The following is a 25,706-nucleotide window of genomic DNA, read 5'->3' as shown; positions in this document are numbered from 1 at the left end:
GACGGGTGCAATCTTTGATACCGTCTAAAGACAAATTCCATTAACACTATGTAGCACCCTCTAGCAGTCATTCTTTGTCCCGCTGACGCTTTGAGCCCTACTTTGACCACCTCAGAATGCTTCAAAACTCACCAAACTCAACAGCCAGGTGAACACTGGTGAAAACTTTGGTAAAATGTAAAAAAAATCTAAATATGCGTAAATGTGTGTAGCGGCTCCTAGGAACAAAATCAACATTTCAGTTTTTTTTTTTTTTTTTTAAGGTTATGTTATATTAAGGTAAGGTTAAGAGGAGGTAACAACGCAAAGGTTGAAACATAGAACACATCAGTACTATATGAATGGGATACCATACGCGGTGCCCAGACTGCCATTAGTACTACATCCAGTTTTCTTTGGGTGGGCAGAGCGTGTCCGTGGGTGGGCACTGCCCACCCCTGCACCCCACCTGGTAATGCCCCCGTTTGGTGCATTATTCAGAGGCCCTTAACTTATTTCACGTAGTCTTGGGTCCCTTTCTAACCTCTTGGATGATTTGCCACTGTGTTATGTAGATGGGGTTACTTGGGTAAACCGGCCACTCCTGGGAAGGTTCATCACTGTTCCATGTTTTCTCCCTTTGTTAACAATGGCTCATAGGCAGCGCTTTGTAACCTTTCAATTGCTTTAGATTGTGGCAGGAACTTTGTTCTATTGTTATTTTCTCTTTTAATATATATTGTGTATATATAAGTACATTTAATAGTATATAGCCACTATCAATCCATGAAAGGGGATATATACAATTTTAACCCAGGGCCAGATAGCTTACAATAACTTTTTTTTTAATAATAAAATCACCATTTATAACCTGCATTTTATTTGTATTTGGGTTATCAGTCTAGTTTTTACAATTGTTTGAGGAAGGTAGGGGGTAATTTGCAAAAAAAAACACAAAAAAAAGAACGTGTCAATGCTTTTTCATGACACTGCAAGTATTGTCTGAATGACGCTTGAGTTATATTTGAAATTAGGGTGCACTCTGGGTTTCAAGATAATTGCTACGAGTCAAAGTAAATGTTGCCAATTGTACTTAAGATATAATGACAACAATAATAAAGAATAAAACCCGTTTCCTGTGTGGTTTATGACTTTATGATGCATTCAATAGCATCTTGAGAAAAAAACACATAAACGTGTGTTTGACAAGTTACAGGCCAGATCAGGAAAATTTTAGATCAGTATTGAATCTTGACTGTGAAATTGTGTGTTGCAGGGATTGAAGAGGCAGAATATCGCTCTAATGCCCGCAAATATCTTTTAAAAAAAGTTCCTAATCTCTCAATCATTTATCTATATTTTATTAATATCTATAAAACACCATTTACCATAATGTTGGTTTGATGCAGGAAGATTCAAGAGTTTGTGGGAGTTGCGTCATGGTTTTTTTCTGTTGGCTGTGGACACGTAACCATCTGTAGCTGCTTTAATTACATATGAGGTATTTTTGTTAAAGTATACATTTCACTCATCCTTTCAAACCAAATGACACTATGAGAAATCGAGACGTTTGCTGTTGTGCAAGGTGAACTGTTTAAGAAAACCAAAAACTCCAGACCACTGAGACCATTCAAAGAATACGAAACTCGCTGCAAACATTAATTTGTTGAGTAGCTGTTATCATGGATGTGTTTTTCGATCGTTCTAATCTCTTCCATTAACTATAAATCATCTTAATTGACTCACTAATGTCCAATTTTCTTTCATATTGAATAGATTCTAGGCAAAACCAAAAGGGATTTGAAGCCCATTTAAAAAGTGCAGGTAGGCAATTCCAATGAGTGATATGGATTAATACTTTTGCAGAGTTGAGGTGTCCTTGGTTAATTAGTCACCTGCGACGTACATGCTGAATCTGCCAAAAAGAAATCTATTGATTCTGTGATAAGGTTTTCTTGAGCAATGTACAAGAATTGATGTACAAGTGTTGTGTTTGAGTAAGTATTTTATTAGAAAACAAATACCCACAAGTGTATTTGAAATATTTTAACATCAAGAACACTGACATCTGGATGAATTGCAGATTTGTGGTACAAAAACTATGGTAAACTTTTTTTTTTTTCTTTTTTAATATTTGTATTCAAGAACAGTGCCACCTGCTGTCATGAAAGTGGAGAAGTGGGACGACAGACACTTTTACCGAGTGATCCTCACTTGGTCTCACTGCAATGCAGCATTTAAAGCTGCATACTGCTCATCTTTGCACCAGTGCAAAGTGTCTTTTGGGAAATGAAAGAGTTCACAGAGGCATCACTTGTCTCAGCAGGTAAGTAACCTTCCCCCAAGAAATGAATGAACCAAGCCATAACAGTTGACACGTGATATGTCAAATTAATTCTGCTGGATGATCTGTGCAGTCACAACAAAGTGAAAATACAGTACTACAATATTGTAACATGTGGTTTATAATGTAAAACCCATGAAAGCTTACGCCAACTTGTTTACTGTTACTGACGGCGGTAGACATCCAATCCTTTGAAATGAGAGTGCTGACAGTGATCATTTGTGCCCATTACAAATAGATTGGATGTCAGTCACAATCAATAGAAGTGAAGGAGTTAATTGATAATAATTATGTCATATTTACAAATTTGATCGCACTTCTTAGTCTATTTGTATAGGATTATGCAATGGTCACCTTGTATGATAGCTTAAAATTTCAATTAACACTTTGGCTTTCATTGATGGTAGTAGACATTCAATCCAATTTAAATTTAGAGGGCTGGCAGTGAATGACCATGTTTCAGTTTTATTTAGAATAAAACAATATTAAACACTTACATCAGTGTCATGGATGGATGTCCATTTTGATTGGGAGAGGCTGGCAGATAATGATCATGTTTCGGTTTTATTAACTGTAATTTTCAGACAATAAACCACTATTTGAACCCTGCAGTTTGCAGTCTGGTGTGGTTTATATATGGATTTTTACAGGCTAATGAGCTGCATGTTTTTATATGGTCTTCTTGTCAATATCGGTGAGTGCGGTTTAGAGTGCCTTATAGTCTAAAACTACAGTAATTGTTGTTGTTGTTTTTTAAAATTATTATTATTTTTCAAAATCTTTCAGTGCCATTGGTGGAGATAGACTTCTAATCCATTTTGACTGGCAGTAAATAATCGGTTTTCAGTTTGATTTCAAAATTTTAAAATAACAAAATGATAAAAACTAGAGGTGGGAATCTTTGGGCCCCTAACGATTCGATTACGATTCAGAGGCTACGATTCAATTAAAAACAATAAATAATATACTCAAATCCCCATTCTGTATCAGCAGCTTTAAACTGCATTCAATTAATTTAATGTTGTGAATCAACCGTTAAAGTTGTTAAAATTGCGCCCGTTATTCCATAATTTCCCTTTTGTCTTTCGACATGTGAAAGTTTTAAAACTATTTTAAAGATAGATTCAAGTCAATATTTTACCGATTTAGGAGTATTTTAGCTAAAAAGTTAATTAGGTTCACTTGGAAGGTTCGCTACAGGGAAGTCTACTGCTTTAAGATGGCGGCCGTTTACTAACGCCAGCATTTAGCTTTCTGTCCATGTGCGTCTGAGTCTATATTGCATCTAGTCCTATATAAATATGATATCTACCGTAACATTATGTGGAGCTGTCGGCAGCAGTCAGGTATGTTGTTGTTTTTTTTATCTCGCGGCATGAGTTGAGCTAGAGCCGTGAGTTGAGCATTGGCATTACCCGAGGGGCCGGGTAATGACAAGCATGATGTCTAGTTACTCTCGCCCCGTTCCTCATTGCGTCCCGAAGACCGCGCGGCGAGCTGAGTGTGTTTTACTTCCGCTTTACTTGACATAGTTCAATAATCGGAATTTGAATGTTTTTGAATCGTTCTCGGATCTTCCACGGCCGAATCGCGAATAATCTATGAATCAGACATTTCGCACACCTCTAATAATAACTGTTAGGAGCTGGCAGCTAATGAGTTAACATTTTACCTTTTCAGTCAGTAAGGGTTTTATAATGCTGTTCGATTCTGAAAGTCATTATTCAAATTGAAATTATACTAAATCAGTATTTGTAACATGAACACACAAACATTCCAGTCAATCTTTAATGGAGTTTCTACTGTATTTGTATTCAAGTCTTTTTCTAAGCTGCTGCTATTTACACTGCCTACCAGCAAGATTAAAGCATAACACTTCACATGTCATTAAATGCAGTATTATACTGCAGCTCCCACAAACAGAATAAGCTGCAGATTGCGCTCTGAGGAAATGACACTAGCTACCGGGTTGTTGCCGATGTCATAAAAGTCTGTCAGTGGCGCTGCTCCCTGGAGGTTTGAAATGATAATTGCAGCAGCTGCTGTGTTGAGCTGCGGGACCAAGTCGTCTTTCAGTAAGATGTGCAGCTTAAAAAAGAAAACAAATAAACAGGCTTATTAACTGCTTAAGGATCCTGACTTCTCTGTGAGCACTTTAATGTTGCCGTGTTCTATCATCTTTTTTTTCAGGCACAAAATTTCTGATAAATAAAACACTTTAACAATCTTGAAAAGACGTCAAGAGATCATTAATGCTGGTATACCTTGAGAAAGTCGGGCAAATTTACGAATTAGGTCTTCGACGTGAGCGTTAAGGTGGAGGAGACGCGGAAGATCTGAGGCAGCATGTTGCTCAATTGGTAGAACATTTCCTCTGAAATACTCTGTCAACAGAAAGACACACAGCAGAGGAGAAATGAGGGATGGATTTTCTGATACAGCGGAAAATAGATGATATTTGCCATGACACAAAACTGTATTGTGTGTAAGGAGGTGATGGCACCCTAGCAGTGAACATCAAAGTATTGTTTTTGTTGAGGATGCCGAAATCTATGACAGAGAGCTCAGTGTCACTTTAAGACACCCGTCAAATGAGAATGTTAAGTATTGATCGGTGCACATATATCAACACAAAACTCCACTGTGTATATTTAGTCTCTTTGAAGACAACAATGTTGTTTCAGGGGAGCCATTTCCAATCCTGTCTGAGCAGAGAGATGACAGGAAGCCGATTCAGTCGGAGCTTTTGATGCCGCTGGTTTTACAGTCTTACGGTGTCAACACGCTACATGCAAAGGGCTCAGCTGTCTCTCATAGCAAACAGCCTATAGGTATAAACATTCTGCAAAGCTGAAAATAAAATGTCATGTGTCACAAGGCAGGCAGATCCAAATGAGTTTTGGAGAATGCAGAGCCTGAACCTTGTGGTGACGTTTTTTACTTGTTAAGACATAACAATGAGGAGTTCAAGGTAAATTGATGTCAGCAATGACAGCTGCATGTAAATCCTGATGCTTATCACGCGTGTATGTGGATGAGTACGCTTACATTTATCACGCTGCAAAAAAACAGCCAAAATAAACTAAGGCTCTTAAATGTACGATTTATGGCGAGCTTTTTGAACACCTAAAAGTGATGTGCTGCAAAGCTGTTTGTGCCGATTGTGATCTTGTGTTCTTTAAGTATACATGTGAATTAACACATGATTGAATTAATGATCAAATGGGAGCTCATGCATTCACTTGCGTCAACATGACATTTTAAGACATCCGAGTACTGCTGTGTTGACACCACTCAGCTTTGACTTAGGGACCTTTAAGTCATTGTTTCCTCATTACATAACCAAAACAGTGTTGGAAAATTGTGGAAGTTAAACTGGGAGGAAGCACAATGGCCATGTTGAATCTGATGCTTACATTATTTAAAATGCTATTTCAATGCTAAATTGCTGTGAAATATGACACACATTTCACCTTTGGCACGAGGAACTGCACCGTGCGTGAAACACCTCCATCCCATGAGGCCATTTCCATCATGAAACCTGTCAAAAAAAAAAAAAAAATAGATGGAGCCTTTGCCACATAAACAACTCACTAAAATGACGAACAGTGACCCTGTATAGTTTGGAAACAATAATTCATGGACTGTCAAACGTTACAACAATCAAGGGAGGGTGGGGTGGGGGGTAATTCTACAGGAAACACTTTTTGCTGTACAAGCATGCAACTCCAAAACCAGCATTAACTGCAACCGATGATGCAGAACAGACGAAATCTCACTATTATATTTTACCTTTCACACATTTGAAGACCAGCTCAGCTCTCTTCAAACACCAAGGTATGGTCATTTCCTGAAGGGAAAGAACAATTGAAAAAAATGCAGTATCAAAACATAAATATGTAAGTAAAACAAAATTAACTCAAGGCGCACTCTTAGAACAGACGTCCGCAGAATCACACAAATTCAACCCTCCCCATCAACACGTTTCCTAACTTTCGTGTATACAGTGGGGCAAATAAGTATTTAGTCAACCACTAATTGTGCAAATTCTCCCACTTGAAAAAATTAGAGGCCAGTACTTGTCAACATGGGTAAACCTCAACCATGACAGACAGAATGTGGGGGAAAAAAACAGAAAATCACATTGTTTGATTTTTAAGGAATTTATTTGCAAATCATGGTGGAAAATATGTACTTGGTCAATACCAAAAGTTCATCTCAATACTTTGTTATGTACCCTTTGTTGGCAATAACTGAGGCCAAACGTTTTCTGTAACTCTTCACAAGCTTTTCACACACTGTTGTTTCTATTTAGGCCCATTCCTCCATGCAGATCTTCACTAGAGCAGTGATGTTTTGGGGCTGTCGTTGGGCAACACGGACCTTCAACTCCCTCCACAGATTTTCTATGTGGTTGAGATCTGGAGCCTGGCTAGGCCACTCCAGGACCTTGAAATGCTTCTTATGAAGCCACTCCTTTGTTGCCCTGGCTGTGTGATTGGGATCATTGTCATGCTGAAAGACCCAGCCACGTCTCATCTTCAATGCCCTTGCTGATGGAGGGAGATTTTCACTCAAAATCTCTCGATACATGGCCCCATTTATTCTTTCCTTTACACAGATAAGTTGTCCTGGTCCCTTTGCAGAAAAACAGCTCCAAAGCATGATCTTTCCATCTGTCTCTCATAGTTGAAGTTTACCCATATTGACAATTACAGGCCTCTCTAATCTTTTCAAGTAGGAGAACTTGCACAATTGGTGGTTGACTAAATACTTATTTGCCCCACTGTATCTATTAAATCTTTTCTTTTACCCATTTTTTACCCACGCAACACCCATGAAGCGGTTATAAGAAGAGCTAGGTTTATCGAGAACTTATAGATGTGTGCCGAGGACCAGTGAAGGGCATTATTTAAACATATATTAAACATATATATATACATATATATATATACACAGGGTGATTCAAAATGGTTGACTCCATTCTAAATGCCCGTATCTCGGAAACCACTTGATGGATCTTAATGAAACTTTATGTTGAAGGTCATATGTTTTATTTATTAAATTTACAAAGGAAAGTACAAATATTTGTTGGTTGTATGACAGATTTTCATAAATGTTCAATATGAGCGCCGCCTTTGACTTCGCACATGTCGAGTCGGTATTCCAGCTCGTGCCAAACTAACTGTAGCATTTCTTCGGTAACAGTTTCCAGTGCAGCTGTAATTCTCTGTTTTGTTGTTTCGTTGGTGCATTCTTTGCAAAATTCCTCCTTGATGTCTGCGATTTCTGTATCGCGACCCTTGTTATATTGTCATGTTTCACCCATAAAATCCCCCAAATATCCAGCTGTGGCCATTCACAGCTGTGTCTTGACACTCGGTGATCCATGCTAGATGGAGTTTTTGGATCAAAACAAGGTAAGTATGCGATAATATCTCGTTAAAATCATCGTGTCTTTAATTATGCTCTCTCACGCTCTCACCTCGTTAGGGTTTCGCTGTTTATTATTATTTTTTTTTTAAACGCCCTTCTGTTCAAATTTTTTCTTCCCCAAGAAAATTGGGTTTTAAGCTTTCCAATGATGTATCACACATGCGTGCAGGACAATTTTGAAATTTGACCAAATTGGGGGTCTCAGAGCGGAACTTCAAGTCACCCGAGTGTTTTCCGCCATATACATTTATACATGCTGCCAATGCTGTAATTGGTTCATTCCTCGTTCCTCCCAGGTATTTAAATATATAGGAATTTTGTTAATTTTCTTTTACCCTTGCCTTAATGCCCCAACATGTCTTTCTCTCCTCATCCTATCACCTACCCTGCCAATTAAGAGTTAGACTAATACCGGTAGACTAATCAGTCATCAAGTTATTGCAAAATTCCTTTTACGACCTGTGTGGACTTTGAGCTCATGACCCCAAAATGTAATCACCTCTTCTGTTTCATATTACGAACATATTTAACTACTGCTTGGAGATCTGGGGACACACATATGCAACACACCTATGTCCACTCTTTATCCTTCAAAAAAAAGCCATTAGAATTATTCAGAGCACATACCAATGAACTTCAATATGGGTTTAGAAAAAACCACTCCACTACGCAGGCCCTAGCAGAGTCTGTAGAACTGATCACAGATGCTGTTGACCGAAAAGAATACTCAGTGGGCATTTTCGCAGACGACTTAGTGCCCTCTGGGTTCACCGATTCTCGATGAGGATGAAGAATCAACTCAACGAGATAATGGAGGTTGCTCGTCACAACGGCGACAAATTGTCACAGGTGACGAAGGAACAAGCAGCGCTAAGTGATGCTGCCGCTCAAACGGTCACAAAAATCAACATGGAGCTCCGTGATCACGAAAGGCTCGCTCGAGGAAACCAGGCAAGGGAGGATGATGACTAATCTTCTGAAGCGGATACAACAGACGCGAGCCTCCATGGCACCCCCGGCCTTCCCTCCCTACACCTACTTGGACATCAACTGATACAATGAACCCACTCGAATTGACAATATGTGAAAATCCATGGCAATTAATGACTTTTGAACGAAATGTGAAGATTATGACTGGACTGTTACACAATATGCTGTTTGTGCGTCCCTGGCTGATGGGGGACGGGTTTCGATAAGCATCTGCTTTTCCCGTCTTTCCTTGTCTGTCTTCGTCTTTCCTTCGGGTAAAATTCCACACTCTGAAACTGTCAATGATTTTGATGATGATGACAATGTCAATAAATTAATTCATTCATTCATTCTTCTTGCTCCTTTACTCCACTGCATTTTTACGGACTGTAACTTCGCCTGCTAATTCCCCTTAGCAGTTCTGGGGTTCCTGTCTATCCATCCTGGGAGTGGATCTCTCCTGACTGTGGTACTCCCCGAGGTTTCTCATTTTTCTCCCAATTGACTCTGGAGTTTTGGGAGTTTTTTTCTTGCAGGCATGGAGGGTCTTAAGGATAGGGGATACCCAGGACTTGGAACAGTATCTATTCATCTTTGTTGCTTCATTTTTAATTGTGTATCATATTGACTCTGCAAAGCCCTTTGAGACATCTGTTGTGATTTAGGGCTATACAAATAAAATTGAATTGAATTCATTCATTCATTCATTCATTCATTCATTCATTCATTCATTCATTCATTCATTCATTCATTCATATGCTGCAGGTTTGATGATAATCCCTCTGTCCGTTAAGGAGTTATCTTCAACACAAACATACAGAAATACAGAATTGAATGCATAATCTACACTTTCTGTAGGTTTCAACTTCTGGCGACGGTAAAGATGTCTGTTTATGGCATTTCCTCAAAACGAGTAGTTGCTGGAATACATTTTTGCTGTGTTTGCAGCATAGTTTGAGTCAAGACCGCAACAACAATTTTTTTTTTTTTTCTTTTTTTTTTTTTGAGGAACTCATGGTACTTGTTCCAAAAACACTTTTTTAAAAAGGCAGTGATCATACTTGTACATTCCTCTGTGTTTTTTCCCCTGAAATACATTCCTCTGTGTTTTTTCCCCTGAAATACTCTCAAAGTTCAAATGAAATTTAAAAAAAAAAATGGGAGGAACATTCCTGTGCAATACTGTTTGCCGTCTGTAATTCAGACAAACGTGCCACTTCAATCTAAACTCACAAGCAAGAAAAGGCCTGTGCAACAAGCAGTGCTCTTTGCTCAATTGCACTGATTTGATGAGAAACCTGAAGCTATCGTTCATATCTCAATAGCTTCCTGAGCAGGGTTGGGCATCGTTTGAAATTGAACGATTCCGGTTCCGACTCCCGTTCCATGTTTCAATTCCGGTTCCTAACGATTCTTGATTCCGGTTCTTATAAGAGGCAGAGTCAAAAAAAGAGGCAGGGTCAAAAAATTTATTGTTTAAAAATTTATTAGTTTATATTAATGTCTTAACCTCTCGATTTCTTTTTAATTACTCTGTATATGAATTTAAAATGTATTATAATTATTATTATTTGCCATTTATTATTGATACAATTAATATGAAATTTGTGAATTATATAAACTTCTCACAGGGCTATGTTTAACTTGTATATAGACAGGGATGCACATAAGTGGTCCGCATGCACGCATGCGTACTGTACGCAGACAAACGCGCTGGCCCTCAGCGGCTTCCATACGCTTTTGCGTACCGATGGCTGACCACTGTATTTGCGGCGGACACGAGAAAATTACTTCTCAAAATGTCGAAGAGGCTGGCCACACTGAGTAATTACTTCCGTGTTCCCTCACCCCCGTCAAAAGACAGACAGACGACAGAGACGTCACCGGAGCTACCGAAAAAAATGACATGACAAGCGACATGCACTGACAAACGTGTTTTTGCTCGCATTTTACAAAGCTAAACATGCACGTTCAATGAGGTCTTATGAGGAGGACATCCCACTTTTAAAAAGGGTTGGAGTTAATGTGGGAGCCGCATAATGCCCTTTATTTTGAATTCTTGCTTTTTATTTCTTTACATTTCACTTCAAAGTAATGGCAATTTTGTTGTGCCAGTTGATGTTAATCAAGCATTAATAGTTAATATAATTAATTAAAGTTAATTGGCTCTAAGTAAAATTTGTCATAAATTTATCGCATCAGGCGGGTCGGCTCTCAAGCTCAATGAGGACCAAGTCACATCTCCAGGTCCTCCTCTGAGAACCTGGGCAAAAAAATTATGTGCACCCCTGTATATAGATATATGTCTTTGAACTTGAATGTGATAAGATGTTTATTTTTCACGGAGAAAACATTTACTCATCTGGGAGCAATGACGAAGCATTAGAATAAATTCTTCTATTGATAATAATTTGATGTAGATGAGGCAAAATAATAAGGTTCCCTTATTTGTAAAAAGCGATTCTGTTGTGTTTACAGACACATGCAATGTTTATGTTGTGACAATACCAGTTAGGCCAGTGAGTGGCGTTGTAGGAGTGTACGTATAATGCAGAGAAGAAGATGAGAGCGTCTGGCAAGGATGCCATGTGATGTGATGCTATGTTTTCACTGCTAGGAGTTTATTAGAAAAAAAAAAGTAATCGAATGCTTCATATGGCTGCATCTTTCTAAATAAGCAACACAACGGATTGTAAAACAACTGTTGATTTTAACGGAGGCATATACTGCTTTAAAATGGCGGCTGTTTACTAGCGCCAGCGAGTCTCATTTCGCATCTAGTTCTATTTACATGAGCTAACTCCGCCGAGTCAGTCATTTTGCATCTAGTTCTACATACATGATATAAACCATAGCCCGACATAATAATAAGATTTATTCTCGTACTATTCCATCCATCCATCATCGACACAACTTTTTTTTTTTTTTTTGTAAAGTTAAGCAAAACTTTGGAGCCTCACCGTGTCCATGGTTGTAATCAAGTTGCAATGCACAAACACGCGCTTCTTGTGGCTTCTTCTTCGTGATTTTCGGCAGAATTATTTTTCTGCTCGGCGGTCAGGGCATCAAAACATGGAACCGAAATTTAAAAATTCAAACGGTTCCGGGAGAACTGGAGTGTTAAAACTGGGTCCCATCAATGCTCGATGCCCAACCCTATTCCTGAGGCTAAAAAGACTTTGTCATTGAAAAAAAAGCTTGAGACATTATGTTGAGACATGGCATCACACCACCAAGCAGACACGTTATAATTTTGGTTTTGTTCTATTTTTTTTAAATTTTATTTATATCTAATTTTGTCCAGAATTGGTAGGAAGGGCCTTTTAAGAGAACTAATGTGCATGTGTGTAATCATATAATTTTGTGTCTTTCGGTTTTCACTTTTTAGTACATGCAATTACCTCTGACATGTCATGAACCAGCAGCAGTGGGATGGTGATGGTGGTGACGTCATGTGTGCAGCAGACCTTTAGAATGTTCCTCAGGCCCATGATGGCCGGGTCCCTCGCTGTGATGTTTCCCGAGCGCACGTTATCGTCCACGCACAGGTGGAAGACAATGTGGACCTCGGACAGGTTGGAGTGTCGCGAGACGTAGAACTCACCTTGACATGGAGTGATTTAGTTTGGTCATAAAATGACACTACTGAAAAATAGCAATAGCATTTACCTGGTAAGATATTTGAAGGGTTTCTTTCTACAGTTTTATTTTTATCATCACTTCCATTCATAGGGAGTTCTGCAAGGATAAAAAGGTAAACAATATATTGATGTTGATCATCATTACGTCTGTAAATAGTCATGGGTAAGAGTTGTATATGTACAGTATATTGGCTAAATGTATGCACATTGTCATCAACACAAGGAGTGGGAACCTCTTGGTACCTCACGATACCATACGATTTGCGATACATAGCTCACGATAATCGATTATAGATACATTGGTCAGGAAATCAATCTAGGATATTCTACAAACAACTAATTAACAGAAAAACAAGCTTCTAATGTGAATTGGAATTAGTTTATCACTAGGAGACGTTCAATCCGTTTGAAGTGGGAGGGATGGCATTCGCTGCCATCCCTCCCACTTCAAACGGATTGAACGTCTATGGTTGTCAGTGGTAGTCAATGCCAGGCAATGGCGTACCGCAAGCATGCTATTTTTAGACCGTGACGTCGCATCGTAACGCGGAAGTAAAGCCGAAGTGGGACATTATAGACCTGCCCTCGTATAGAAACAACGTAATTTGTGCTACTTTTCTCCGGTATTCTTTCAAAAACGAACATGCCGATCACGCATTGCTTTTTTGGAACTTGGAACGACTCTAGACATAACGACACATGAAGGATGTTTTCTTCATACGTTTCCGGAAACCAAAAACTCGGGAGGAAAAAATGTGAAGACCGAATCAACTTGCGCGGACTTGAACACCAACTCGGTGAATCCATTCACATTTCATATGCAGTAAACATTTTGTTGGGTTGGCATGGTCTGTCAGAGGACAAAAGGTAAGCCATTTTTATATTTTTAACTTATTTTTTTAGCCTAACGTTGTGCCGTACTGCTTCTGTCTGACAATGAATGGCCTGAAAAGAATTACAATGGTATCTGACTGCCATTGTTACCGTTTCTGTTATATACATATATATATATATATATATATATATATATATAGAAAACAACTTTAGTAAGGGGGAAGTGTAAATAAATTATAGAATTAAGATTTGTTATCAATGAAAAAATTAAAAGTGTTCGTTGGCTGTCACTGAGTAGCATTTGCGATCGCTACACAAAGCTAACTAAATTATCCCCAAGAACGGTAAGAGACGTAGGACAACCAGAGGATATACAGTGGGGAGAACAAGTATTTGATACACAGCCAATGGGAAAACCCATTGGCAATGTATCAAATACTTGTTCTCCCCACTGTATAAGAAAGACAGGGCTGATGGTAAAGGATAGCTTTTTGACACAGAGAATGTCATTGTCAGTCGCGTCGATAAAAAAACTAAGGCTCTGCCTAAGTCGGCTCGTTTTTTTTCATCTTTTTCAGCCTTCGACACTCAAGCCATCTCTTTAACTGAACTTTTTTATGTTCTTCCACATATTTGCCAGTGAATTTGGCACCAGGCACACCATTTTCGGAGAGAATTGGTAGGTTTAGCTCTGTAAACACCTCCTTCGTACACGATTTCCATTCATTTCCTATTAGGGACAAACGGTGGCTTGTCCCTACTTAGCAACAGCAGCTAATGTCATGAATATTAATGAGCGGAAGTGACGTGTTGCTTGCGGTACGCCGTTAGGTAATTTTGGGCCATTTAAGGTCTCACTGGAACAGCACCAAACTAAAGTTCCAGCATCATCACCTTGTCCAATGCAGATTCTTGATTCTTGACATGGTGATGATGCAGGAACTTTTGTTTTGTGCCGTTCCAGTGAGATTTACAAAGATGACTGCCTGAAGAAGACATCAAAATTCCCTCAATCCTTAATGATATGGGGCTGCATGTCAGGCAAAGGCACTGGGGAGATGGCTGTGGTTAAATCTAAAATAAAAGTACAAGTTTACATTGAAATTTTAGACAGCTTTCTTATCCCTTCAATTGAAAATATGTTTGTCATTTTTCAAGATGACAATGAATCATGCCACAGAGCTAAAACTGTAAAAGCATTCCTTGGAGAAAGACTCAACCAGTCAATGTCATGGCCTGCAAATAGCCCAGATCCCCACTCTATTGTTAGCCTTTGGTGGAAATTGAAAAAAATGGTCCACAGCAAGGCTCCGACCTGCATGGATGATAAGGCAACTGCAATCAAAGAGAGTTGGCACCAAATTGATGAAGATTACTCAAGTCCATGCCTCAGGGACTGCAAGCTGTCATAAAAGCCAGAGGTGGTGCTACTAAATACTAGAGATGTGTTTGGACTGTTATTTCTTTGTTTCTCATGATTCCATATTTTATTCCTCTCCTCAGAATGGAGTGATTCCATATATATTTCCATGCACTTGCACTATAAAATTAACATTTACTGACCACCACAATGTTTTTTTTATTCATTTCTTTAGTGTTTTTGAATGCTAAAGAGTTGCACTTTTCAACTAATTCATTATTTTACAAGCTTTTTATCAGAGTTTGTTCTACATGATAAAATGTCTGAGTGAGTGCTCGTCCGAGACTGGTGATTGCTAGGGGTTGTATTATGGGGGAAGATTTTGATAACAACTTGTTGGTTCCTTTTTTTTTTTTTTTTTTTTTTTTTTTTTTTAAACATTGACAACTTTTTAAAACGATATCTCGATACTTGGCAGGAGCATACCGATAACCTTTTGGGATACAAAGTATCACGATATATCACCATTTCGATATTTTGTCACACCCCTCATCAACACAGAGGTGGAAGGTATACAAGTCACGAACCAAGCATACAAATTACTCTCACCAAGTTGTTCTTTTTGCTTGCTGCTCCGCTGGGCTCTGGCATAAAGCACAACCTGCTGCACCTCCTCCAGCTGCTCCTCCAGGCCAAGAAAGTGAAAGTCTGTGCACTCCTTGGCCACAGTTGCAAAATCTAGGTCAGAGAATAGTAATTAAATGATGATACATGATTACCACTCATAGAAACATAACTGGATTATCTGAAATGGTTTCCAGTGAGACGTGCAATTGATGGCGATAGGTGTCCAATCCATTTGGGCTTACATTGATCACAAATAAATAACACACCAATGTCAACAAAAACTAAAATACACAGCCTGTATATTATGTAACGAACATCTTCTGTTGTCTAACCTCTCTTGATTCCACTGTAGGAGTTGACCCTGTTATCAACCAATAGTACCAGACCACAAAGTGATGAGGAATAGAGTGACAGGGCCGTTTGGAGGCGCCGCAGCTTTGCTCCACTGCTGCCGTGACGTCTGTGCTTACAAAAGTCCAAAACATCTGCCCGGACCAGTCGCAAGTTATGCATCGTCTTCAATTGTGCTCCTAATAGAAATGAATGCAGGAAATACGTCACAAAACTGTACTTCATCTACCCTGTTTCATGAATAACAAAAGTTCTCAGCCAATATGGGTTTATCAACATATTTGCTGAATTATATATATTTTTAGCACAACACGTACCTAAATGAATAGTAAAACTTTCTTCTAGTTGAGGCGGCTCCTCAAACATCCTGCCTGCTGAATCTGAGGGTTCTGACAGCTGGCTAGATTGCACCTTAATCTCCTCACTGCATGTTAAGCATATGCATTTTAGAAAAACAAACACAAAGAGGACATTCAAAGACTGTACAGAAGTGTGTTATGCCTTGACATGTGCAGATTACTGGTTTCAAGGTATACCGTGTTATGAAAACGTCAAGGTTTCAAAACAGCAAAAATTTTCCTTCATATCGTCCCTAAGGTATTAGCTATTTTTTATGTCCCAAAAATGCAGGGAGAAATCCCTCGCTTGCAGCTGCAAGGCTCAACCCTCCCCCACCGGTTGTTGCTCAGTGTCAGTGAATCGGCTGTGCTACACGATGGCTGGAGGAGGTGAAACTCCTGAACTTTTTCCACCATTAATGAAATCGAAATTGCTGGTATGGGAAAAGCGACAGAAAATTTACAGATGGCTGCGCCTTAGAGGAGGAGGGCCAACCAACATGTAAAACATGTTTGCGAAGAGTGGCTGTGGAGGAGGCAATACCTCCAATACGATTTTGCAATAATACAAAATTAAAGGTTAGTAAACACTGTCATGAACGTTTCCCTCCAGCTATAAGAGTTAACTCCAGCATGTTTAGTGTGTCTAATGATGGTAAACCGTGGTGTTTTTTCTCTCTGGCAACAGTCTGTGTTGAGAAAGAGAGTGTGTGTATAATGTAAACATGATACAAGTCACACACACACGTGCGTTTATGGAAAATAATTCAATTATTTCTGTTGTGATGGTAATAATGTTGAACTGTGGCTGTGTGTTTAGGCTCACCTAAAGGGCTGCATATATTTAAAATATTTGTTATTTTTTTGTTATTTTTTTTTTTAATTTAACTTAACATTATACTTATGTTCCAATCTGCTAATATATTTTGAAAACTAAAAATCCTGTTCAATGGAGGGAACAAAATTAACCCATATAGCTTAAACACATTTTAGAGCTGTAATTGCAATACTGTGAAACCGTAATATTTTGGCTTAAAGTTATCATAACGTCAGAATCCCATACCACCACAAGTCTAGTTATGCCTATGACATGGTTCCAATGCTACGCCAATACATACGGACAAGCATACTTAATTTGGCTGCTGTTGGATTTCTGTAGGTCCTGGTGCAGTTTGATGACCCACTCTTGATATTCTTGCTTTTGAATAAAAGTCACTTGCTTGAGTTCAGTGACCCACTTGTTTTCCAGTACCTGTTCAAAGATGACAACAGAGGAACTATAAAGGCTGAGCCTTAAATTAAATTACTATACTGTAAATACTATTTGTACTATAATCACTCTCTTCTACAGAGCGTATTTTACCTGCTGTGCATCAAAGTGCTGGGAAGCTACTGCGTTCACGTCATGGTCGCTTAGTGTATTGCCCAACTCATGCATTACTTTGTCCATTTCTGCTGCTTGTCTGACACAGACGAGGAAAATGAATTATATATTTGGATGTTGAAAATGGATGGATGAATCATTATTGCATTTTTTCAATTATTTTGTACCTCTTTTTTTAAAAGAATAAATGCATTCATAAATATGGTCCCCAATAACACTTTAAAGTTGAATTGTTTGTTTGACAACAACAGAAGTCCAATGCAACAAAACTGGGAGGGCTAGCAGCGATTGTTCGCTCTCCTAGTCAAAATGGATTTGAAGTTTCACTCGGTTAGTGTTAGTCGATGAGTTCAATGAGTGGCCTGTAAAGGGTTAAATCAATGCAGCGTGGGGGGGGTTAGTAAGACACCACACACTGAAACACTAACCTCTCTTGTATCTTCTTAATCTCCATGTCTCGCTCACTGATGAGCTCAGAGATACGGACAAAGTAATTGTGCTCCAAGTTGAGAAGTGTATCTGAGGCAGGAGAATGGATTAACTCATGGTAAACATCTGCAAAGTCGTCATCCCAGCTGGGCTCTTCGGGTCGCGCGTGCTCTAGCGTTGTCTAAAATGGTTACAGACATAAAGGAAGAAGGGATTTACTATTCCACCAATCCATTCAATTCAGAACTTGATGAGAGTCAGCAGGGACATACATCTTGTGCGCTGGTCTGCAGAATCCAACTAAAATTGAGGCTCAACAAAAGTAACACATGTAATCTGTTTTGATTTACATAACCATCTCCTGAGAAAAAATTGAGCAATGGTTGTCAGATATCCATGAATAGCAAAGAATCGAAACTCCTCTATTTATACTTGCTTCAGAATCACTAAGGACACTGGAAGGCCTCCATGGTTATTTCTGAATGACTGCAGTAAAAGATAGTCTTAATTTTTTAAGTGCAACAGGCAAGACAGGCCTGACACTTCAAGCTGAAGAAGGCCGACAAGGTGGCAACACTATCTAAATACCTCAACATTGGGAAAAAAGTGTTTTACGCTACACAGTATATATTTAACGAGTAAAACAATATGCAATTTCTAAACAACTACCATTGGTTAAAAATAAATAAATAAATAAAAAACACCAATCAAAACACAAGAAGAGATTTATGTAATGAACTCTTCCTCATCAGAACTCATGAATAACCAGGTTGACAAAGCACAAACTAGATTCCAAAAAGTTGGGGCGCTACACAATTTGTGAAAAAAACTGAATGCAATGATGGGTACAGTGCCAAATTTCACTATTTTATTCAGAACACAACATAGATGACAGATAAAAAGTCAAAAGTGAGAAAATATATCATTTTAAAGTAAAAGTATGCTACTTTAATTTTTTTTTTAAATCCCAAAAAATTTAAATAATCTCCAAAATGTTAGGATAGGTAGCAATAGGAGGCTGACACAAGCCAGCATTATTTACAACATCATGGGTGTGTATTGAAATAGCCAGCCTGCAGTCCATATCTTTCACCTATAGAGAACATCTGGTGAATCCTAAATAGTAAGGTGCGACAAAGAAGGCTTAAGACGGTGGCACAGTTAGAGGCCTGTATTAGAAAATTACGGGACAGCATTCCCATTTCTAAAGTTAAGAAACTTGTTTCCTCTGTCCCCAGACGTTTACAGACTATTGTCAGGAGAGGGGATACCTCATAGTGGTGAGTATGGCCTTGTCCCAATAGTTTTAAGATTTTTGACACAATGGAATTTTGAAGGGGAAATATCACACAAAATATTAAAAATATACAATGAAATCTTCAATAATCCAAACCCGTTTTGAAATAATACGGTGGCATAGTGTTTATATAAGTATTTATTTATCAGTCTCACGGGTCGACAGTTACAAATGAAAATTCAAATGTCGAGATAGGGTATTCTCGGCAGTTTTCAGAGATTACGTCACAAGCGGGTCCGGATGTGAAAGATTGTTGACTTGTTGTGCTTCACAGGTAGAGCTTTCTGCCACAAAATGCCAAACTATTGTATTGTCAGTCAATGCAAGAGTGTTGCAAATTAAGATTTAGCAATCTCCACATTTAAATTTCCAAAAGAGGATGAACTTTGACGAGTCTGGGTGAGATTTGTTCAGCAAACATGGAGTGATTTTCAAGAACCTGGACCAGGGGCTGTCGTGTGTTCGTGATATTTGAGGAGTGTTTCGAAAATGCAGTGTGCCTCAAAATCCCTTGAGTTGCCATCCTAGAAAATAGACAGGAATCAGGTTTCTCGACTTCCAACATTGAATAGCAGACAGGAGTCCGGCCCCAGATGGGCTGTATTGACGCTACGCTAACAGGCATTTACGGTATCACCATTCAAATAAGTGTTCCAGATAAAGTCAGATTTACCCATTAGAAATCCATGTCAAGAGACACATCCATGTAGGCATGTGCCGGTTACCGGTTTCAGGTTTTACCGTTGTATGAAAACGACACGGTTTCAAAACCACTAAAATTTTCCGTCAAACCGTAGTACGCTATTAGCTATCTTTTATATCCCAAAAACGCAGCAAGCAATCCATTGCTTGGAGCGGCAGCGCTCACCCCTCCCCCTCCAGTTGTTGCTCTGTCCTTTGTCTGTCGGTGACACTATAGACCCTACTCACCAACGTCACAGAATGACGTGTCGCTGTATCCGGCCGCCATATTGTCCGTCATTGTTTATCCATATTCTCAATGGTTTTAATTTGTCGTGCAATTTATAGTGCAATTCATGGAAGCCCCGGTGCTTTCAGAAGCTGTAAACTCATTGGATGCGTTGCATAAAAGGCGTTATGTGGAAAGCTTCAGTCTATCCATTCGCCAGATCCAAATTTGATGCCTAAATCGATATTTTTCGACCCGCTGTCTTCACCCTCTCTGCCTGACATCTGCTACCCTGATATCTACAACTGTCTTGTCCGCACAAAATCAGCCTATTGACACGAAAGTTTGAAAAACTTTAAGAGCAGCACTCTAAGCAACATTACCCCGTGTGACCCTTTACTTCCAATTTTCTAAAATGGCGACAATCAATAAAAAAAAAGTTGACTGCGATGGCCGACGCTTCAAGGATAGGTGGATATTGGACTATTTCTTTAATAAAACACGCAACAACTGTGTCTGCCTCATTTGCAAAGAGACAGTCGCTGTTTTCAAAGAGTTCGATGTGACGCGATAATGATATTACTGAACAAGACACGCTGACATGTACGACAACATTACAGGGAAGATACGCAGCGAGAAATTATAGCAACTTGAAGCTAGTTTAATTTCACAGCAGCAGTATTTCGCAAGAGCCCGAGTGTCGAAAGAGAACGCCACAAAGACGAGATTGTTGAAATTATGAATTTAAAAAAATAATAAAGCAAATGTGACACACAGAAGGGCTTGCTAAAATTTGTTTAAAAATATTGTTCTATGTAAATCAGCCAAGGTAGCCCCCCGCATTTTTACCACACCAAATCTGGCCCCCTTTGCAAAAGGTTTGGACACACCTGTTTAACTGATGATCCGTAGACGAGGCCAGCTTCTTTCACTTGGTACCAGCTAAATATTATTCAAAATATAATGATGGCGGAAGAAATAAGCATCTTGAATTTGAAACTGTATGTTGTCGGCGATTAGCCTCGCAATGATTTTAATTGTGGTTGTCAGCCCAAAACCCTCTAAATATATATTAAATGCATCTTACCAGATATAAAATGACTACTACATAATCTGTGGTGATTATTTGGTGCCCAGTTTTCTCGTCGAATTGCAGCAGTCCATCTCGCTCTCCTCTCCGAGTCTCTCGGAATACGATAGAATTTCAATTCTCTCCGTCTATTTCCTCTTTTACTGCAACCAACCGCCACACACGCCTTCACCATTATGATTATTAATGTTAACGAGCAGAAAAACATGCCATATTAGGAGGAATTTACGTAGCGGTAATGTGTAAACACGACGACCTGACGGACAATATGGCGCAGAGGCGTGGTTGTGACGTGGGAGTGTTTCAGCTACAGAAAAGAAACAGACGGCCGCGGCTTAGAGGAGAAAGTACAGCGGGGCCCCCAACATGATTTCACATTTATGTAACCATCATCAGTCAATTTACACAAAATTTAAGGTAAGTATTCGGCGTCATGAACTTTTCCCACCAGCTACGAGAGTTCACTTGAGCTGGTTTAGTGTGTCTAGCGATGGTAAAACAAATACTATAATGTAAGCTTGTTAACAAGGAAGACAATGCGGCTAGTTAGCTTGCCGGGATGGCTAACTAGTTTCTTCTCTAATATTAGCCTACTTTTGTAAAGTCTTCCGCCATTGTGAACATCTATTCAAAATATCATTTTGATCATACAGCCAGTGGTATTTTTCTCTCTGGTGACTTTGTGTGTTGAGAGCGGGTGGGTTTGTGTATATAATGTGTAAATAACGATGAGCCATACACACACTGTCTCTTGCACTCGCTCTCTTTTAATATTAATAGTAGTGGTGGTATGTGTTTACAATAAAAAAAAAAAGATCACATACTGTTTAGGTCCACTTCTGTATTCCCAAGGGTTTTGTTGAGCAACATGAGCTGTGGCTGTGGGTTTAGTCTATAAGTTCTATTTAAAATATTTCAGTTATGTATTTTTTGTTATTTTGTGTTATTTAAACATTACATTCATGTCAATTTTCCAATTTGCAAATATATTGCAAAAAAACAAAAAAAAATCCTGTTCAATGGATTTTTAATTTTTTTTTAACCCATACATCTCAAAATAACATATTTTAGATCTATAATTGCAATACCGTGAAACCGCGGTATTTTTGCTTAAGCCATCAAAAGCACATGCCTACTCCCATGTTTGAAGATTCTTTCTAAAACTGTCAACAGTCCAGAAAGTTGGTTGTTCTCACGTTTTGTTTCTTTATATTTAGTAAAAATATATATTTTTATCTTTGAATAAGATGTGAAATATAGTCTATATTAATACACAAAATATTTGGCCTTTTGGTTTTATGCAAGATCTCCCCTTCCATCACTCTGTGTAGGCCCGATAATAGAATAGAATTGCCTCTATTTGTCTCTGCCTTAACAACGAAATTGGATGTGCAACACTATTTACACATACAAGATAGAGAGAAAATGATTTTTTTTTTTATTCTGCAAATACAAAAATAAGTGTTTACTCAAAGGCAGCAATTTAAGGTTTCCAAGATTATAACCAAGCATAAATAAGTACTGTATGATGGTATCAGTGGTGAATTAGCAGCGATGTAATATTGTGCCTTGGGTAAGTAGTGGAAGAGGTACAAATATTACACACTACATAATATGATCATAAACTATCCTAAATGTCGAGCGTTACATATCTTGAATAGTAACCCCTGAGACCCAAGCTTTTTTATTTTTGCAATTAATTTTTCCAGGGGTGGCCAAGTCTGATCCTCTTGGGCCTCAAGAAAGCCTGTTGTCCAGGTTTACGTCCTCCAACATGCATGAATCAAATAATCATTGCCTCGGGAGGAGGGGTTTTAGGAGATGGGAACAAATTTTCCAGAATGTTGACGTCAATTCCTTCAACTTGACTGTCAGCGATCGCGTCATCTCCTGGAGATTCTGCCTCCGTGCGTACACACTCCTGTGACACGACAGCTGCTTGCAAACAATGTTTAGCCGAGTGTCTTCGGAACTCCAGCAGCGTCCCACAAATATTTACGGAGGGTGATAGGTTATTTCTACATAAACTATATTATGATTTTTAAAAAATACTAAACTGTGATTTTTGGAATGTTTCATATGTCCCCTTTAAATCCACATTTCCCTTAAAATAACAAATTTACTCCGTTTAAACTTTTGAACTGACATCTAAGCTCTATTCTGAATAAAAAGATTGAAATGTGGCACTTTCCAAGCATCACATTCTTTTTTTATTCACAGTATGTATAGTGTCCCAACTTTTTGGGAATCCTGTTTGTACATCACAGCGTCTGCTCCCATTATTGCCAATGATATGTGACTTAACATAACTGCTGTATGAATGCAGATTTGTAAAGGGACAGATATTAGATTCAAGGTTGCTTTGAATGTAAACTATGTAAATTAATGTACTGTGATCCCTTGTTTTTAGTGGTTAATGGGGACCCCCGCAAAAAATTAAAATCCACGAAGTAGAGGCGGAGCTTATTTACATTATATACTTCTTTTTGGGGGGGTGTTCGGTGTATTAATTTATTGCATTTATTTAGATTTAACAGCACTGGAAAGAGATAAATAAAGGACATGTTTTTCCCCTTTTTACCCCGCCAAATTAAAAAAAAAAAAAGGTGCAAACGTTTATAAATGGTTTTTAAACACTGCAAATGTAATAATTACGATATGAATTATATAAGAAAATTATTTGTACATGTTTACATGCATATATCTTAACATTTCAAAAATAAAATACTGTATATTTTAATTGAAAAAAAAAAATCCGTTGATGGACTGAGGGCGCAAAGTTTGAAGCGCAAGTAGCAAGGGATCGCTGATGTAATTTTTTGTCAGCATGAAGAAAATCAAACAAAAGTAGTCAAGCGAAAAATCTTTCTTGCTTTAGGCACACTGAAAATGATTCAAGTGCTCACCTCTACATAGGCCCTGGTCCACGCATTGGCGAGCTGATTTACATCTACATGTCCCATTGTCAGTCTTTGTAGTGCCAGTTCTGCCTCTCTGTCATAATCCAAAATCGTCTCTTTCTCAATGAAGTCAGACAGCAACACTTTTAGTTCTACCAAAGAAACATTTAGAGGGAAAAGAAATCATTTGAAACTGAAAATTACATTGTACAATGCATGCAAAACAAAATAACGTTGATATTGTGGGGACATCCACTATATATTTCTATAATGCTTGTCTTCATTAGGGTGCCAGGACAGATGGAGCCTACCCCAAGCTGACATACGGTGAATGTCCGACCACACCCTTGAATGGTCCCAGTCAATCACAGGGCACACATACAGACAGATAACCATTCTCATAGACAGTAAGCGAGACCAGAATCCCACCAGTGGATACTCTGCCTACTTCGAAGTCAGGCGAGTACACGGGACCATGACACACTCATTGAACATAAAGCAGCCATCTCACCGTTTTCTTTGTAGCAGGGTATTTTATGAAGCAGCATGAGGCGTCCATGAAGGTCGTTGATATTCTCCTGAATGGGGAACTGCAGAGGTACTTTGAGAACACCGTTCTGTTTGCCAGCCTTGAACTCAAACACAAACTCCTTTTCAGTCTTGATACTTGCTTTCCCTTTGATTTTCTTCATGGTGTTGACTAAAAAATATGAAATAAACAATCGTTAGAATGGAATGGGAATGTGCCTATTTGAATCGAGTGTTGTGATTTGTAGTCTGCATTGTCATCTCCAGGATCAAAATACATAATAACCCAGATAGCAGACCGACGTTGAATAAACGTTGATTTTCCATCAAAATCATCAGTATGGTTGACATCAAAATTTTCGACGTCAAGTGACGATGAAACAACGTTTTTCTATAGTACATCAGACGATGTTTTGGTTAACATTGTTTTATAGTTGATGAACTAATGTTGACAATTGTGATTGAGGGTCCAAAAGTGACGGTGATGCAACGATATAGGATCGACTGCGGAATGTTGATCCAACATCTTTCCAACGTCGGTTTATTTGGGAACCATCCTCTTCATCATACCTGCTTAATGACTTCTCCATCCAGGCTGGGGCACAAATCTTAAGTTGAAACTACATCGTTGTAATAAAACAAATAATTATAAACACTTGTTTTGGATGGGGTTTAATAAATACAAGCGATGCTATCTCATCTGTCCAGCCTATTTAGCAAGAACATCCAACTAATTATCTAACGTTTGGCTGTCTTTAGATGCCGTAAAATGAATGTCGAAAGAAAAGGTTCTCACGTTTACATTCGGAGCTGACATATGCTTGCTTATGTTTTTAAGGACATATCTGAACATTAAAATGCATTTTTTTTACCCTTGTGACTTCGACTTCCTTGTTGCTCGGTCAGGTGACAACATCTGAGCTGAGCGATTGACAGGAAACGCACTTTCGTCATTTTCTGAATATTTTGTTGTACAAAATTAAATATTTTACTAACTTGTTGAGGATATATATTTTTTAATTTATTACATCTTTTATTGTATTTGTATTCCAAATAAACAGCGTGTTTCTTTTCTTAAATATGCGATCATGTAGATGATTTCTAGGGACATTATTGCCCCCTGGTGGTCACAATTTGTTTACAAGCGTCAGATAAAAATTAAAAATTGTAGATGTCATTTTTATTACCAGTCAATTACTAATATATGTATGTACTTATCACTTCAATTGAATGTCACATTTCAGTTGAAGATTTATTAATCCGCCTTTACTCTAGTTTGAAATACATAA

At 38.5% G+C, this 25,706-nt stretch overlaps 1 protein-coding gene across 3 annotated transcripts; it reads right to left on the bottom strand.

Moving 5' to 3' along the window:
* Positions 1–1,531: 1,531 nt before the first annotated feature.
* On the bottom strand, positions 1,532–25,443 carry ferry3 (FERRY endosomal RAB5 effector complex subunit 3). 3 transcript variants are annotated; one of them, XM_057836898.1, is made up of 16 exons: positions 25,290–25,326; positions 24,988–25,037; positions 24,401–24,589; positions 23,896–24,041; positions 17,692–17,873; positions 17,243–17,342; positions 17,010–17,131; positions 15,859–15,965; positions 15,523–15,720; positions 15,173–15,301; positions 12,398–12,466; positions 12,130–12,332; positions 6,116–6,173; positions 5,797–5,864; positions 4,588–4,707; positions 1,532–4,411 (listed from the first exon to the last, which is right to left on the bottom strand). In XM_057836898.1, the coding sequence occupies exons 3-15, from the start codon at positions 24,579–24,581 to the stop codon at positions 4,615–4,617; spliced, it is 1,656 nt and encodes a 551-aa protein (XP_057692881.1). In that variant the 5' UTR covers positions 24,582–24,589; positions 24,988–25,037; positions 25,290–25,326; the 3' UTR covers positions 1,532–4,411; positions 4,588–4,614. The 3 variants fall into 3 exon arrangements, with proteins under 3 accessions (XP_057692881.1, XP_057692880.1, XP_057692879.1); XM_057836897.1 differs by lacking the exon at positions 25,290–25,326 and having other exon boundaries at positions 24,988–25,281; XM_057836896.1 differs by lacking the exon at positions 24,988–25,037 and having other exon boundaries at positions 1,533–4,411; positions 25,290–25,443.
* Between the last annotated feature and the right edge of the window lie 263 nt (positions 25,444–25,706).

The sequence above is a fragment of the Corythoichthys intestinalis genome, chromosome 5 (assembly GCF_030265065.1).
Source record: "Corythoichthys intestinalis isolate RoL2023-P3 chromosome 5, ASM3026506v1, whole genome shotgun sequence".
Lineage (NCBI taxonomy): Eukaryota > Metazoa > Chordata > Actinopteri > Syngnathiformes > Syngnathidae > Corythoichthys > Corythoichthys intestinalis.
This window is presented reverse-complemented; position numbering and strand designations above follow the sequence as displayed.